General features: G+C 39.6%; 2 protein-coding genes across 6 annotated transcripts; one reads left to right on the top strand and one right to left on the bottom strand.

Annotated features, from left to right (window-relative positions):
- Window positions 1-225: 225 nt before the first annotated feature.
- LOC143213669 (uncharacterized) lies at window positions 226-7,300 on the bottom strand. The gene is made up of 4 exons (XM_076433723.1): window positions 7,172-7,300; window positions 6,162-6,346; window positions 5,679-5,892; window positions 226-299 (listed from the first exon to the last, which is right to left on the bottom strand). The coding sequence occupies exons 1-4, from the start codon at window positions 7,191-7,193 to the stop codon at window positions 226-228; spliced, it is 495 nt and encodes a 164-aa protein (XP_076289838.1). The 5' UTR covers window positions 7,194-7,300.
- A 327-nt stretch (window positions 7,301-7,627) lies between these two features.
- Window positions 7,628-17,547, top strand: LOC143213484 (uncharacterized). Of its 5 annotated transcripts, none has more exons than XM_076433390.1 (10): window positions 7,628-12,689; window positions 13,052-13,314; window positions 13,401-13,463; window positions 13,550-13,612; window positions 13,848-13,910; window positions 13,997-14,191; window positions 14,281-14,367; window positions 14,456-14,576; window positions 14,665-14,802; window positions 14,912-17,547. In XM_076433390.1, the coding sequence occupies exons 1-9, from the start codon at window positions 12,681-12,683 to the stop codon at window positions 14,713-14,715; spliced, it is 915 nt and encodes a 304-aa protein (XP_076289505.1). In that variant the 5' UTR covers window positions 7,628-12,680; the 3' UTR covers window positions 14,716-14,802; window positions 14,912-17,547. The 5 variants fall into 5 exon arrangements, with proteins under 5 accessions (XP_076289505.1, XP_076289504.1, XP_076289503.1 ...); XM_076433389.1 differs by lacking the exon at window positions 13,550-13,612 and adding an exon at window positions 13,699-13,761 and having other exon boundaries at window positions 7,628-9,327; window positions 14,912-17,546; XM_076433388.1 differs by having other exon boundaries at window positions 7,628-9,327; window positions 14,912-17,546.
- The last annotated feature ends 399 nt before the right edge of the window (window positions 17,548-17,946 follow it).

The following is a 17,946-nucleotide window of genomic DNA, read 5'->3' as shown; positions in this document are numbered from 1 at the left end:
AGTCGTGAAACATCGTAGCCCTCTGTAAATACGGGAATCCTACTACTATGCGTCGTGTGACGTAGCAGCTGAAAGGGCGTGGTCACGCGGCGAGTACGGGACCGTCAGAGGTGGGGGTAGGCGGCGAGTACGGACCGTCAGAGGTGGGGGTAGGCGGCGCTAGCTGGAGACCCCTCTTGCCTCTGTGCCCCCCCGGGGATCTTCTTGTCAGCTCACCACAGTATATTACTTTATGGCGGTTAGCGCCTTCATCATCGTCTCCTCCTTCCATACGGGTTTCCTACCCGGTTTGGTGGCTTCTGAAACCATATAATCAAACATAAATCCGAGATGAATAAAAATAAATTTTTTAAAAATACCACGTTTTTAAAAATCAATTGCAAAATTTGCCACCGAACAAACAAACAAACAAACAAGAAAGCGAGCTAATAAAAACGTGAACCAAGATCATACCATTCTTTTTTTGTGTTGCGACGTTCGGCGCGCGGCGTAACGGGGCGCGGCGTAACGGCGCGCGGCGTAGCGGGGCGCAGCGTAACGCGCGGCGATTTACGCGACGGTAAACGCGGCCAGAATAGGTCGCGCGGCTGTATAATACACGGAGACTTCGTGCTAATAAAGCTCGTGATGCATTCCTGCAACAAAAAAAATAAATTATACTTTTACAAGTGATCATACGGGATTGTTGAAATTTGAAAGTTAAATCTCGCGCCAACACGCCATAGGCTCGAAATGGGTGTTTAGTATTAAAGCAAATAACAATATAAAAAATATTCCTCGCTTCAAGGCAAGATTGTGTGCTAAAGGATATGCACAGAGAAAGGGTGTTGACTACACTGACACTTTCTCACCAACCGCAAGATACGATTCCATAAGGATTTTACTAGCGCTAGCAGTACAACAAGATTTAAAAATGAAGCAGTTTGATGTTAAAACCACATTCCTCAATGGGGAACTACACGATGAGGTATACATTAGGGCTGTTCGAGTACTCGCAAAATGCGAGTCGAGTACTCGCACGAAGCGAGCGGCTCGCACGATGCGAGTAGCTCGCATCGATGCAAGCTACCCGCATCGAAGCGAGCTACTCGCGCCGACGTCATCGGCTCGCATCGGTGCGAGTTACTTGCATCGATGCGAGTACTCGACCGGCTCGATCAATCCAGTCGAGCTTAGCTTAGCTCGCACCGATCCACAGTGCGCCGGAATGCCTGTTTCTTGGACAAAATTCAATAACTTTTGTTCTGTTTATGATAGAGACATGAAACAAAGTGGTTTTTTATTTATATTGAGAGCAATCACAATATGATATTATTATAAATATAGTATTTATTTAAACATTAAAAAACGATATTTATAAACAAAATTTTGTTTTATTGGTGGTTTTCAGTAGATATATGAATTCGCAGTTCAGTTCTTCCGAAACTGAAACTTCGTTTTAAATTAAATTTTTTTCATAAATAGCAACTGATCGGAATTGTGGAAGAAATACTAAGAGTTGCATTATACAACTTCTTCATGTGGACCTATATTGAAAATTTAACAAATACGCTTTGTAGATCTGTGTTAATTGAACAACAAACGTCTACTATTTGATCTTCCTAAAATTCGCGTACAGATTCGCTTGTAACTAATTTCCTACTGAATTTTTTAAGGGTGCGCGAGACCCACTAGCGACAATTTTTCTGACTTCAGCGACAGATGCGGCAGAATGAAGAAATTCCGGGAAAAGGATAAACAATGCCTTGTCTCTCCTGCAGAGTCAGACAGAGAGGAAACAGTCGCTCGCAGGAGAGACAAAGACAGAGATATAACAAAACAGCTTGATTTTTCGATGAACTCTTTTCCATTTCCTGAAGCGAAGAAGCAATATTTTTGGATGCTCTTTGCGTTGACATGTTCTCCGTGTTATTCCGGATCAACGTTGAGAGCCCTTTTTTGGAAAAAATTTTCTGAAAAAATTTTCTTCTACAAAAACGTACGCTACTATTGTTTATAAAATTTCAAGAAACTGCAAAAAAAAGGATCTGTACGTTGATCCGGAATAACACCGAGATCATTTCAACGCAAAGAGCATCCAAAAATATTGCTTCTTCGCTTCAGGAAATGTGAAAGAGTTCATCGTTATAATACTGAACAATTCGTATTCCAAGATGGCTGGTTCGTTACGCGCTTTCCGACGTCCCGCCCGCGCGTCTCGCTCCCCGTAGCGGCCATAGTGCTGGGAGCACTGGTATGGCAGCCACGGGGAGCGAGACGCGCGGGCGGGCATGTGGGGGGGATCTCTCGAGAGTGTGCGCTGCTTGTGCGCTTGTGCCAGCTTGTGCCAGCCACAATCTATTTTTAGCACTTGCCATGTTGCCATGTTGGGTTGCTTTACTTTACGGAAACGAGACTGAAATTCGGCTGTCGAGCCGTCGAGCGTATGAATCGCAATCTGGAGCTGGCCTTCGAGTCCCCGTGCAGCGATTTTTTTTTTTTTTTCATTACACAAGTTTATTTGATCTTCTGTCTTCCTATAATAAAAAATACATTCAAAATTATAATTATAATACAATTTCATAAAATATTGAAAAAATTTCTTCCATAAAAGCGTATGCTATTATTGTTTATAAAGTTTCAATAGACAAATTGCAAAAAAGGGCTCTGTACGTTACCCTGCAGAAAGATAGAGAATATTTCAATATCAAAATTATCCAAAAATATTGCTTTTTCGCAATATGTCTTGAGCTGGTTGGCATACGTCGCACAGTGGGTTATTTGGCCTGAAAAAGTGGAAAAAACTATTGTAGCGTTATTTATAGGCTCAAGGTTATAATATTATATAAGCTACAACATTATGAAATCCAAAATACATTTTAGTATTTAAAAAATCAAACTTACCTCAATTTTTTGAAAAAAAAATTTTTTTTTAACTTTTACATATTGAAATTTGTAGACGACTGAATACTGTTCCTCTTTTGTTAGAAACATTTTTTCCTCAGATTATCGAGAACCCATGAAAAACCGTGGCGATAGTAGAATATTTGCACCGAAAAGCTGAAAAGAATTATTTTTGCACATAAATTATATTGAAATGATGTAAATTATTATTTTATGCAAAATATGCGAATCTCGAAACTTTTTAGTAAATAAATATACATTACAAGAAAATTTTAAATTATTACCATTCCTCAGATAATGTTTTTTCTTCGGTTGAATCTGCTGATGTAGTTTCATCAGTAAATAGAAAAAATAATATTGCAGCCTTATTCTTCAGACGTTTAACTACAACAAACAACAAAAATTTTATGCCATACGCAAAAATTTAGAAATAGAATTTTTTCCACTTTTTCGGGCCAAATACCCCACTGTGCGTCGCACAGCCGGAAAAGCCGGACAGAGCTAATTTAAAATTGGCTCAATCTTCAAATTCGCATAACTTTGCCGAGAATAATCCAAAAGTGATGAAACATCCACGATTATAAAGCGTAAATCTTCTCTACTTTTTGATGCTGTAGGTAATTTTTATAAAAATCACTGCTAAAGCGGCAATACACATATAAAATCTGATTTATGAAATATGTTGATATGACAGGTTAACAATATTTTGTATGTATATATAATTACGATACTCACAATTAATTTTTGTTAAAAACGTTTTGCAAAAATGTTCTTCAAGTAATATTTCCCTATCACGATGATTGAATATGCTTGAATGCTTGACGCTCTTCTTCTGTGTAATTTTGTTGATTGAAAAATTGTTCCAGACATTTCCATTTCTGACTAATATTTTTCTCTTTGTGCTCCTGCATTATGTCGAATAATCTTTGTCGGGTGATTAGTTTGATTCCAGATGAGTCCAACCAATTTAATTAGTCTTACGAATAATAAACTTAACACAGCATAATTAACACGCACTAAACATAAACTACATAAAACAATACTTAAACTAAAAAAAAATACACTACACACAATATAATTTACACTAAAAAATTTAACTAAACGTTATAAGCATATAAAATCGCCTTTGAATATTTCGCTCTGTAGTCTTCGATCGCACTGTTACAATGAATGCAGTCAAAAGCCAGCGAACGAGGACCAGAGGACTTACAATTAGTCGAAGGCTTATCTGCAGCATAGCAATAACATTTCAAATGGCTATAATCTAAACAGTTCTTTCGACGAGGTTCCGAGAATTCAAGAGGAGGCCCGTCGAACGCGAACGTACAGGCGTGCATGGAGCGCTACAATTCTCAATCACCTTCTAACTAAATTAGCTATAAAACTTCGAGTCAGATCAAGTTAGATTCAATTCTTTTTGCACTTTGTTCGCCAATATATACTGAATAAAATGACATCAAATAGAACACGCGGACTCACACGGAAGTATAACAAAATCCTTGATGAAGTTCTAAAATCGTAAGAAAAATTGCTGAATTATTGATTACTTTTAAATATTAATTAAATGCACAAATATACGCAACATAGAAATAAATACTGTTTTAAATATACATATAAATATTAATGCTAAAAATAAATATTTATATTAATATTTACTTAATAACAAGTTTCGCGATCTACACATTTATATCAAATTAACAAATTACATTATTTCAACATAATTTACATGTAAAAATAATTTTCACCAGCTTTTCGGTGAAAGAACTGCAGTGTCACGATTTTCCAACGGTTTCCGATAATCTGACGATAAAATCTTCCCAACAAAAGTTGAACAGTATTTAAACATCTACAAACACCTATATATAAAATTTCAGAAACAATTTTTTTACAAGAATACCAATACCGCTATGACGGAGAGCGCGGTAGCATACAAATCGTTCAGTTTTATAATGATGAACTTAGAACTTCGTGAAGCGAAAAAACAATATTTTTCGATAATTCTGATATTGAACTATTCTCTGTATTTATGCAGGGTAGCGTACAGAGCCCTTTTTTGTAATTTGTCTTTTGAAACTTCATAAACAATAATAGCGTACGTTTTTATAGACAATTTTTTCAGTACAGTTTCCAAAAATAGGGCTTTGTACGTGGATCCGAAATAACACGGAGAACATGTCAACGCAAAGAGCATCCAAAGATATTGCTTCTTCGCTTCAGGAAATCTGAAAGTGTTCATCGTTATAATACTGAACAATTCGTATTCCAAGATTTTCTGTTTCGCTACGCGCTTTCCGACGTCCCGCCCGCGCGTCTCGCTCCCCGTAGCGGCCTTAGTGCTGCGAGCACTGGTACGGCTGCCACGGGGAGCGGGACGAGCGGGCGGGCAAGTGGGGGGATCTCTCGAGAATGCCTCCGATCGAGCTACGAAGTGATCATGCCTGGGCTTTTTCTCCGAGCGTAACTGACCTACGACGAATGAAGTAGGACAAGGATAGAGAGATCCTCGTCTCTCCTGCAGGACTGCGACGGACAGGGAGATGCTGTATATGGGAAGAGTGCATGAGGGTCGATGAAGAATGTGGATGGCAAGTAAGAATGTGGGAAGTGTTCGATGATGAGGGAGGAGGGGAGGAGTAGATTAGGAGGGTTGAAGAGTGAAGGGAGGGTACAATTGAAAGGATGGGGATGCGCGAGGAGCGTAATTATAATTGTAACAATAATTTTTTTATAAAACTTTAATGAGCAAATTCAGTGGTGACAATTATAATAATTTATATTATAAATTTTTTTTTTGCCCTGGCCGCCTACGCCTCCGCGGCCGCCTCGTCCGGTACCACGGCCACGCCGGTCCACCCCCTGCTGCTGCTGTAGCTGCTGCTGTTGCTGCGGCTGCTGCTGCTGTTGCTGGTGCAGCAACTGCTGCAGCCGCCGCACCTCATTTTGTGCCTCAAGGAGGCGGTTGCAGGCCTCAAGGCGGCGGTTGCGGCGGAGCTCCCGTCGCCGTTCTTGCTGGAAATGTCGTAAGAGGTTAAAATTTTAAATGCAGGCTCGAACATGAAATGTACGTTTTTTTGGGAAACTACTGTGTTCTACACAGGTAGTGATCGCCGACATTATTTTTTTATGACTGCGTCGACCACGCCGGGAGTTCAAAGAAAAGCCGAACGTAGAGAAGGATAACATGCAAATACGGATCGCGTGGCCGAAGCACCGGCACAGTTCAAACATAAATACAATGAATGCAAGCAACATCGTATTGCAATTTTTTTTTAACTGACCATATTTTGTGGCGGCAGCAGTGGTGGCCAATCAGCTACCGGCGGCGGAGGCGACGGCGGTGGCGTTGGCGGAGGCGGTGGCGGTGGCGGATACGGCTGCGGTGGCGGATACGACTGCGGTGGTGGCGGATACGGCTGCGGTGGTGGCAAAAATGCCACGCGCCTCTCCAACAATACAATTGGCACTGCAAATGAAACAAATAAAATTCAATGATTACACTGTCCGACAAATTTCAACTTTTTTAATGTTTCCTAATTACTGTTGGGTGGTTCTTATAGAGTTTTTTCGCTGATTCCGAAGCTGTTTTCAATTTTTTTTCCTGTACGCACAGTTTTTGAGAAACGTGACTTTGAAAAATAATCATATTTTGTAAACATGTTTAAACAATCATAATGTATTAATATTGGGTATCACTGTATTCGGGAAAGTCTACAAAATCTTTTGCTGTAAAGAACAATTTAATATCTTTTATAATAACACCACAATATTTGTTTAAACTTTTTTAAGTCATGTTTCTCAACCATTATGCGTGTAGAAGAAAAATCAAGGACAGGTTCGGAATCAGCGCAAAATACTCTATGAGAACCACCCAACAGTAATTAGGAAACAAATTTGATGTTGGATTATTAGTATATAAATAGTATATAGGGTAAACTGTAGAATGATTGGCAACCTAATACAAAATCGTAGTAAAAAACTTTTTATCTTTTTTTGAAGCGAGCTAAACTTGCTATTATTATAAGCCAATAGAGATTTTTCAGCAAAATCAAACAGTTTTACGAGCCATAAATCTTGTATTACAAAATATATACTCTCTTATGAAAACTTACAACGTTGCTTTGAAACATAAATAAGAAGCAATATAAAATGATTTTCTATACCAGGGAATTTTTAATATTTGCCGTTTTGAATCAAAAGTGCCAATAACTACTACAGTGCCAGCAATATTACAGTTTACCCTACACACTTATATTTCTTCTCTAGAAAATATATACAGAAAATAACTGACATTGTGGATAGTTGTAATCCATCTCGACCAACGATGTGTACTGGTCGACTGTCGAAGAACAACTGAATTTTCAGTGTCGCCAGATGAGAGCCGAAACTGAAGTGAAGTTACAGAGAAAGTTTTAGGGGAAAGAAAAACCCCTTGTTGGGTCCACTCGGAAAAACAGATGTGGGAAGTCCTTTAATTTATTACTCAGGGCCTCTTTGTATTTGAAGGTTGCAGGCCTTCCACTTCTGACCGAAGTCAATGACAATGACCCGAGGACCGTTAAAATATTCCGGGACACTCTTAGTATCCTTCAACACTCGACTTAGTTTTGCAGATATTCCAACATATCTCTATCAAATTGGAAAAAATCTGTAACACTAAGGATTGTTACATCTTTCAATATCTGTCGTTTTTCCCGACTCAACCTATTTCGATGAAACTTTCACAGTGCATATAATTGACACAGATCGACAAAACGTATTTTTTAAATTTTAAATATAGGCCCACATAAAAAAGTTGAAAATGCTAATTTTAGTATTTTTTCAACAATTTCAATTACATATTTGCAATTGGTTTCAGATTTTTAAAGTGAAAATCCTGCTCATAAAAAATCAAAAATCTCAAAAAAATAGAAGAAATGCAGATTTCACATGGAAGTTATAGAGTGACAACATTTATGTTGAAAGTTGTTAATTTTCAGTATTTTTTTATGGGACTTTCACTAACTTATTTCTGGCATTTCTTTGATTAAAATTACGCCAAACACGATATAATTTCAACTGTATTTAGTGGTTTAATCGACGATGAAAGTTTAGAACGCAACGAAGAACAGCGTATGGTAAATTCTTTGAACTCTGTTGAAGCTAATTTTCACATCATCAAAATTCTTGACTTCGAAAAATGATCCTATGGCCAGTTCTTCGGCGTTTTGGAACACTGTGTGTCGCTTCTAGCGCGCTAAATACAAGCCCCCTATACATATTATCAAGCTATGACAAGTCATAGCGGCGAGGTGCCATTGCCTCAAAAGAAAGAAAGGTCCTCGAAAGTAGACCTAGGAGACTCGCAAGCGAGCGAGCAACTAGGTACCACTCACAATAATGTATAGTAGTTTTTTAATGTTTATTGATACTAATCATAAGACTGTACTAATTTAACCAATAAACATGTTTAAAAAAAAAAAAAAGAAAGGTCCTCGTGCGATCACCGGTCAAACGGCGCGGCGTCAAGCGTGATCAGCACTTGGGTGAGTGACCGCGCCTGGTTCACCGCGTGTTGTTGGCAAAACTTATAGCCACTGTGGGATTGTTTTCCCCCTCACCCTTCTGTTAGCCGCATGGTTTATCAGCAGTTTGGCCATTTGAACTTGTTTCTCTTAAAAACTTATTACAAATTAGTAGTAGTAAGTGGTATAGTTAACTGTAATGTTAACTATACTTTTTTTATGTTCTAGAAAGGCAGGGACCATTTAAAATCGATTTTCGTAATCAATATTTAAATAACATTCAATTTAATCTTAACATTTAAGAAAAAGTTATAACAATAATTAGAAACTATATGTTATACTACTTTCTATGCACGGCATAAGGGAATATTAAATCATATCAAATCATATAATTATTAGAAAAAAAAAATAAAATATAAAATAAAATATTTTGTGTAACTATGTACATAGGATGTTTATTTACATCTACACGTATCGGCCGAGCGATCCGTGTTTACATGCTGTCCTTCTCTACGTTCGCTCTCGATTGACCTCTCCCTCTTTCACCGTCTTCTGTTTCGCTCATCGAGATGTTTCGATGTTTCACAGCTTGACACGAATGCGTTTAGTTGGAACCGAACAATCGATTCGACAAGTCGGTTCCGCGTGCGCGCGTTCAACAATAATTGTTGAACGTTCTATAATAATATTAATTATTATTGTTTTTAGTTTTATTATTATTTCTATTTTTATTTTTATTTTTAGTTTTATTTTTATTTTTATTTTTTTACTTATCGTAAAAGGTGTTGAGTGCAATCTTTATATAATATCGTGCAAAAAGTGTAAAGACGAAAGTGCACAATGACTAGGAATAAAGGATGCCGAGAAGGAAAGTCCATAAAGAACAGGATGGCGGCCTTGCGACGCTTGAAACTGCATAATGCTTCCACAAACGACGCAACAGGTACGTCCAATCATTTAAATGAAGGGCAGCGTCACGTAGTAGATACAAATACTGATGTGCTTACGTCATTTGCAAGCACATCTGATTTATCTGCCGATACATGCGTTGCAATGAACGAACAAAGCATTGTAAAAAATGCAAGTTCAGCAACACATGTGTCCGAGGATGAAGGAGATGTGCTTACATCATTTCCAAGCACCTCTGATTTATCTGCCGATACATGCGTTGCAATGAACGAACAAAGCATTGTAAAAAATGCAAGTTCAGCAACGCATGTTTCCGAGGATGAAGGAGATGTACCGCATAATAATGCGTTCACATTAGAATCAGTATCTGCTACGTTGCCTGCAACTATTGTAGATGCATGTTTAGTACAAGGGACATCATCGGAAATGCAATACGATACGGACGATGATATCGAAAATATCGTTTTGCACGATGATGGGAATATTGTAGATGCATGTTTAGCACAAGGGACATCATCGGAAATGCAATACGATACGGACGACGATATCCAAAATATCGTTTTGCACGATGATGGGAATATTGTAGATGCATGTTTAGTACAAGGGACATCATCGGAAATGCAAAACGATACGGACGACGATATCCAAAATATCGTTTTGCACGAAGATGCGAACATCGACGCAGATCGTTTACGTTCTGCCGACATGTCTGGACGAAGCATCGCGAGCGTTGGGCATATTTTTAAAGAATTGCAAAGACTAAACGCCCATTGCCTTTGCCAGTTCGATCAGCTTGTTATAACGAAAGCGATTCGTCACGGTCTGAAGACTCAATTTTTTGTCGCATGTCGCATGTGTCATTTCCAAAGTAGTTTCTGGAACGAACCGACAGATGACAAAATATTGGATGTCAATACAGGTGCCATTATTGGTGCTATATTGACAGGGACCGGTCACGCGCAGTTAGATCAACTTATGGCTGCTATGGATGTTAAATTCATGTGTGGTAAAACGTATGGGGCGTATGAAAAGAAAGTGTCCGAAGCTTTCGCACGTGCCGCAGAAGCAGAAATGCGAGCGGCTGGCGAAGCGGAAAGATAATTAGCAATACAGAGAGGTGATGTCATTAACGGTATTCCGCATATACCTGCGCGAGTAGACGGTTCATGGATGAAGAGATCTTATAGTAGTTTCAATTCTCCAGCCGGAACGGCTCTTATCATAGGGGCCCATACGAGACTAATATTGTTCTTTAGTGTACGTAACAAATATTGCTGTATCTGTGCAAGAGCAGCAAATAATGGTACGACGCCAAAAGAACATGTATGTTATAAGAACTGGGGAGTCAATCAGAGCTCCTCGAGTATGGAAAGTGACATCATCCTCGAAGGCTTCGAATGTAGTATAGAAATGCATGGGTTGATGTATAGTAAATACGTTGGCGATGGTGACAGTAGTGCTCAGAAAAGATTGACTGATTTCCCACCATACGCGGGCATTCTTATAGTAGAGAAGGTAGAATGTAAAAATCATCTTCTCCGCAATATGTCAAAAAAAGTAAACGAAGCGGGTAATTATGGTGCTCGTAAATTCTCGAAAGAGAAAAAAGCCGTTAGGAACAGCGTAATGAAATTTCGAAACGCTGTTACTATGGCTGCTACGTTTCACCGAGAGAGCAATGTAGAATGGAAAGACAAAATTGCTGGTTTGATCAGAGATTTAGACAATGTACCCAGCCATATATTTGGGGAACATAAAGATTGTGCCTCGTATTTTTGTAACGGAGTTCCGAAAGCAAACGAGGCAAATCTTGTCCCCAAATTACAAGAGGCAGGGATATATGGCAAATTACAATATACATATAATGCAACGCATGAAAGCAAATGCGGCGAGTTTGCTACACAATTTAACCAGCAATATTGTTGAAAGTCGTAATGCCATTATTTGCAAACTCATCGGCGGGAAACGTACAAATTTAGTGCAAAGAGGCTCTTACCAAACGCGTGTACAAGCATCAGTCGTGCAAACCAATAGTTCCGCACCGATAAGTAAGGTTTGTAACGCATTAGGTAAAGAGCCCCCAGCACGTGCAACCGTGCTGGAAAAAAGAAATATTGCCGGACAGGCAAAACGGAATGAACGTTTGCGTGCAGCAAAAGAATCGGGTCTCGCTCGTCGTAAATCGAGATATTCTGACCGGAGTCGTGGACCTGATAAAGATTATGGTCCGAACGCGGAAAAGTCGGATGTTACTCCTGAAGTTTACGAACGGCTGAAAGCCGATCATTATCGAAAGCTAGAACATAACCACCAGAATCAAGTCTGTACATTATTTTTCTGATTATAAAAATATTCAGTATTACATAATACATCAACAAAGAAGTATCGAAAAAATTGATTTTGATTTTTTAACAACGATACAATTTATAAAAAATTCTGAGAAAAATTAAGGACAATTGTTTCAATAATATCGGACTAATGAATTTTTATAAAACTGGTATCTCGAAAAGTTCAATACGAAATATGCATTTTCTTCGAATGTTTCGAGATTTTCACAAACATGTCTGCATAATCTGAAAAATCTGAAAAAAATCTCAATCATTTGTGCTATTAAGTGGAATATTTATAAATTTTTTCGTAATTGTTTATTGAGCATGGTTCGACTAAAAATCAATTTGTGTTGGGGCCTTCTGGACTACCTTAACTTTAAAAATCAACGAGAACATTTTTTTAAGAAATACAAAACATATTTTAGGATGAACCATTAAACCCGGTTTTTTAAAAAAAAAGTTAGTCCAAATTTCGCTTCGATATCTTTTTTAGATCAAAAGTTATAGCAAAATGTGCACCGCGCCGCGCCGCGCCGTCCCGGGATTCAAATGCGCGCCGTCTCCAGATCCCGACTTTCCGACTCGTGCTTCCGAAACTTCGGCAACATAAAAATTGGTGAAAATCGAAGGAACGCGTCGCCGACGCGTTCGGTCGAGCAGGTAGTCACACGGACATGGTAGAGGTACGCTTGTGTGTAGCGCGCGTGCAATCGAGCATGCACTCACACGGGCAGAGTAGAAGTACGTTCGTGTGTAGCGCGTGCGCAGCAGAAGCTACGGCGAGGACGGTCCGTCAGAGAGGGGGAACCTGTGCTGGAGGGGAAGCGTCCTCGCGTCCCCGATTCTGGCATCACTGCCGCTGCCCACAGAAGCGTCAGTTCTGATTAGTTCAGCTTGCTATTGAGACTTGAGACCCGACCCTCTCGACTTCTACAAGTTGTAATCGCGTGTATCCAACGCGATCCTTTCCACGAGCAAAGCACCCTCGCGCGCTGCGGTTTTGCTGAGTGTTTTATCTGCTGAGTGTTAGGTTCAGTGAATTGATTGCCGTCATAGCATGGATAGTGTAAGTTTTAAATAAGTTTTAAAATTTATTACTTTTCAAGAAAATACTAAAATTCCGTCTATATTGTGGTTAGATTTTCAATTGGCCAGAGTAGGAGTGAAAGTAAGAATTCGTTATCGTGATTATATGAAAAATGCAAATATTCATCAAAATTTGGCACCAATAATAAAAATATCGAATCAAGTAAATATGTCGAGTGAGGAAAAATATCAAATCACACATAGTCAATTTCCAGTGGTTCCTGCTGAAGCGATTACGATTCATAAAAGTCAGGGACAAACATACGAGAAAGTATGTTTGGATTTTAAAAAATCCAAACTTGTTTTTTCTTTTTAATATTTTTCAATGTTCAAACATTTCAGCTGAATCGCCCATCGAAGAACGTTCAGAAGCGGCGGAAGCACCTTACCACGTCCTCTGACGAGAAACCGGGTGAGAAGTTCTCGAGGAGCAATATGTCGCAGAGGTTGCCGTTGCCTGCGCCGCGACCCATAAGCCCCAGCATAGCAAGGCTTATGCATACCCTGGAGGGCATGGAGAAAGAGGCGGTTGATCTCAATCCTACCCCGACACCACAGGTGTACCCGCCTCCGACTCTCCCGTCGCTTCCTGCGGTGCGGAAACAGTAAGTTGCATAGATATTTTTAAATGTAGTAATAATTATAATTAAATTGTATAGAACATGGTGTAATGTTTGTGTATTTGTTTTAGAGTGCACGTTCAATTGCTGAAACCGCTGTCGACTCCCTCGTCGCTTCCTACGGTGCGGAAACAGTAAGTTGCATAGATATTTTTAAATGTAGTAATAATTATAATTAAATTGTATAGAACATGGTGTAATGTTTGTGTATTTGTTTTAGAGTGCACGTTCAATTGCTGAAACCGCTGTCGACTCCCCCGTCGCTTTCTGCGATGCCGACACAGTAAGTTGCATAGATATTTTTAAGTGTAGTAATAATTATAATTAAATTGTATAGAACATGGTGTAATGTTTGTGTATTTGTTTTAGAGTGCACGTTCAATTGCTGAAACCGCTGTCGACTCCCCCGTCGCTTTCTGCGATGCCGACACAGTAAGTTGCATAGATATTTTTAAGTGTAGTAATAATTATAATTAAATTGTATAGAACATGGTGTAATGTTTGTGTATTTGTTTTAGAGTGCACGTTCAATTGCTGAAACCGCTGTCGACTCCCCCGTCGCTTTCTGCGATGCCGACACAGTAAGTTGCATAGATATTTTTAAGTGTAGTAATAATTATAAGTAAATTGTATAGTACATGGTGTAATGTTTGTGTATTTGTTTTAGAACGCAGGCCTTGCTGCAGGCCGTTCTGCAGCACCTCGATACGATGAAAAATGACATGAAGGAGCGGTTCAATGAGATGAACCGGCGGTTCGACGAGACGAACCAGCGGATCGACGATACGAACCAGCGGATCGACGAGACGAACCAGCGGATCGACGAGACGAACCGGCTGCTGGAATATACCAAGAACCAGGAGTGAGTCATCCTCAGAATTAGTTGAAATCATATTTTTTCTGAAAAAGTTGTTTCATTCACTAATTTTTCTTTGCTCCCACCATCAACAGGGCCGAACGCAGAGCAGAACAGAAGGCGATAAGCGACCTCCTCCATGCAACAGCGGAGCGTCAGGATCTAATAATGGAGAACCTAGAGTGAGTCATCCTTAGAATTAGTTGAAATCATATATTTCTGGAAAAGTTGGTCCATTTATTAATTTTTCTTTGCTCCCACCATGAACAGTGCGCAACGTCGGGTCATGCAGTCCGAGCAGCAGGCGATGCCCCCGCACTTCCTGCCGTTTCAAACGGCGGAAGAGGTATTGGCGTTCGAGACCAGTCCCGAACCAGAGTATGAGGGTGCGGTAAGTATATTGCAATACAGATATAATAAAAGTATAATATGGAAACTAATGTAAATTTTTTTTTACGTTGTCTACTTCGCCTCATTAGGCGAGTATACCCCAAAAGAGGTGGTCAATGCATCGTTCAAGGCGTCAATGACTGATGCCTGCGCGAACGAGCATACCTGGCTCGGCGCATCGGGGAGCAAGTCATTGGCTTCCGCGCGCATTATGAGGGCGATATACAGTAAGCATTGTATATCGTTGACTTTGTTTAATTTCATTATACATTCATTGTTTATCTTCATTAATTTATTGTTAATTCTTACTTATATTGATTCAAATGAATGTTACAGAGGCAACGCTGCGGAACCGCTCGTTCCCACGGCCACTGGAACGGGAATTCGAGAAGCTTGCACGAAATTCGCTAAAATCGTCGAAGGAGCGGCATCGCAAACAACTGACCGCCCTCGGTCACCACATCCCCTCCGTCGCCACCACCGAAGCCATTGTGGCTATAAATGACAAGCGCAACTACTGGCGGAACACCGCCATCAGCGGCAACAACGACGCCACGGCGTCGTCGTGAATAAGTTAATTACCGTATATTATAATAAAAGTAAGTATATGTAATCTATTAAACTAATCTTTATTTTTTTAGGTTTTTTTTTTAGGTTGGCCACTTTGTTGGTCAACGCGGCGACATAGTGGAATAGGCCTACTGGGGATACCACTGAAAAAAAAACGCATTGACAATAGTACCTCCGTGGTAATGTGGAAATCTATTGGAATCTGAGGATAAGTATAATGTGCTGTCCAGGGAAGGAGGGAGCAGGAAGCTGCGACGAAGAGGAAGACCTCTAATTTGCTGGTGTGGTCCGTATATCTAATTATGCCATTCAACGCACGTATAAATATATTGTACATTACTGATTTTTAGGTATCCCGTCTATTGGTAGGAATTATACAAAATTTTAAAAAATGATGTTTTGTCAACTTTTTTATCTGGGCCTGTAACGATAATAAATTTTTGTTCACCTATCCTCTGGCGAACTAGCCGGTCTAACATTTAAAAAAAATTCAAGTCCTTTGGACCGATCTCTAAAAAGTTATGCGATTTTTAAGGGTGTCCGCGACCAGATCTTGGGGTTTCCCAGCCATCTGGAAACTATCGAAACGGTGTAGCTTCGAATAATTTTCTGCCAGGTCGCCGTGGCCAAGTGGTGCAATAAACACGGCCAGGTAACCCGACGCGCGACGGCCAGCCAGGCATATCGGCATGAAACCACTATCAAGTAAGTTGCAGACCTTGTTTATTTTTCGTAATTGTTTCATGTAAATGACTCTAGCTGCTTCGTGTGGCGTTCTTCCGATTAAAAAAAAAAGACTAAACTCGATATAGAATTTGGACTGTGGTTCTTTTTATTAATTTGAAGGCATTCCGTAATTTATTTTGCATTATTTTTGATAAACGATCAGTTATCAACTTTTTTTTCTGTGCCGTCCAATTTTTCTGGACGATCTTGTTAAAAAGCACAAGAATAATATTCATTTAATTCTGTAATCGGAAACGAAATCGCGATGTCTCGGGGAATAAGGTTTTTGTGACTAATGTTTTCTATATCTTAAACAAAAATTATTGTTACAAGTTATTGTTAAATTATTGTGTTAAATAAATTGTTACCCTGTACGTGAATACATACATACAACGTTATGGTGTACATCGTATATCGTATACCTGACTCGTAGTAATGAAAAAAAAGTCTCGGTACCTTGAGACAGACTGAGACCGTACCGGCCGCGCGTGTAATCCTTGGGACCTTATTTTAATGACCGCGGTGGTCGTTAGCAGGGACCAACAGGGACCAAATTTAGAGCGCGTTGTAATTTTTATGAGGGATTAAGTATAAGAAAAATAAGCTAAATGTTTGGGCCACATCTGGAATGGTCACCAAATGACTAGAAGGCCCGATGTCACGAGCTCGTCGAAAAGGTCCCTTTGTTACGAGCTCTGCGACAAAGTCTCTTTGTCGTGAGCTAGTCATAAAAATAAAAAAGGTTCGACGGAGGATCTCGGTGCAACGGTTCTTTCGCGACGGAACAGGGTTAGGAATCTATGCGCAGCGTGAAAAAATCTACTTGAAATTGTGCAAGTTTAACGAATTCTTTCAAGGTTAAAATACGTTCGTACCACAATCTCCATAATTATCCCATATTCTGCAAAGTTTCAGCTTTCATTTAAAAATTTTCATCGCTCTATCTCATTTCTATCGAAAGTTCTTTGATTTTGACACAGATTTCGTCGGTTTGGCCCATAGTGCGGCGCGGCGAACGGCCGTACTAATGGCGACCGCCACTGGCGGCAACTCATGTCGGGCGAAGATATTTTGCGTTTTGATTCGAAAAAACGTTGATGTTGCAAACTTTAAGGAGCGGTTTCTCAAGATAAAAGTCTGCTCTATCGCGTGACACAGTTAGATTTTACGCCGGACCCTTATTTTTTAAGATAAACTGAAAAATATCTTCGACAATTCAGGCAAAAGTGTTGTCTCACCATCTTTAACGATTGTTTAAACATGTTTAAGCATTCATAATGTATTAATATTGGATATCACTGTATTCGGGAAAGTCTACAGAATCTTTCACTGCAAAGAACAATCCAATATCTTTTATAATAACAGCACATTATTTGTTTAAAGTTGAAAAATATGTCTTTTTTTCAAACAATTTCTCAAAAACGAGGGGCCACGAAACTCGAGAGGCTTCGGTCGTCGAGAAGTGTAACGTAGTGCGGGTTTTAGGTCCGGATTACTGTGCCAGCGCGTTGCGTATCATTTTCATTAGTTTTTTGGAAAAATTGGCAAAAATTTCACGATCATTTTGGCGAAAGTCCCATTTGGGGGTGGACGGAACTAAAGCTAGTGCTTGAAGCTAGGATTCGCCAAGGCCGCACACGTGGCGACCAAACCTTGGAGTTTTCCAGCCATCTGGAAACCAGACACGGTGTAGCTTCGAATAATTTTCTGCCAAGGAGCGGCGAAGGCTTCGCTAAAAAAAATTTAGGCCTAATTTCTCTTCGATATCTCTTATAGATCAAAAGTTATAGCAAAATGTGCGCCGCGTGCTGTGCCGGGATTCACATGAGCGCCGCACGGTGGGTACAAATGACTTACCTCGCTTCAAAAAGAAATAACTTTCGATAGAAATGAGGTAGAGCGATGGATTTTTTTTTAAATTAAAGCTGAAACTTTGCAGAATATGGGCAAAATAGGGAGATTACGGTACGAACGGATTTTAACCTTGAGAAAGTTCGTTAAACTTTCACAATTTCCAGAAAATGTGGTTTCTGCGTTACCACGGGCAGAAAAAATTTTTTTAATTTTTGCTATAT

Source organism: Lasioglossum baleicum, chromosome 11, assembly GCF_051020765.1.
Source record: "Lasioglossum baleicum chromosome 11, iyLasBale1, whole genome shotgun sequence".
Taxonomy (NCBI): Eukaryota; Metazoa; Arthropoda; class Insecta; order Hymenoptera; family Halictidae; genus Lasioglossum; species Lasioglossum baleicum.
This window is presented reverse-complemented; position numbering and strand designations above follow the sequence as displayed.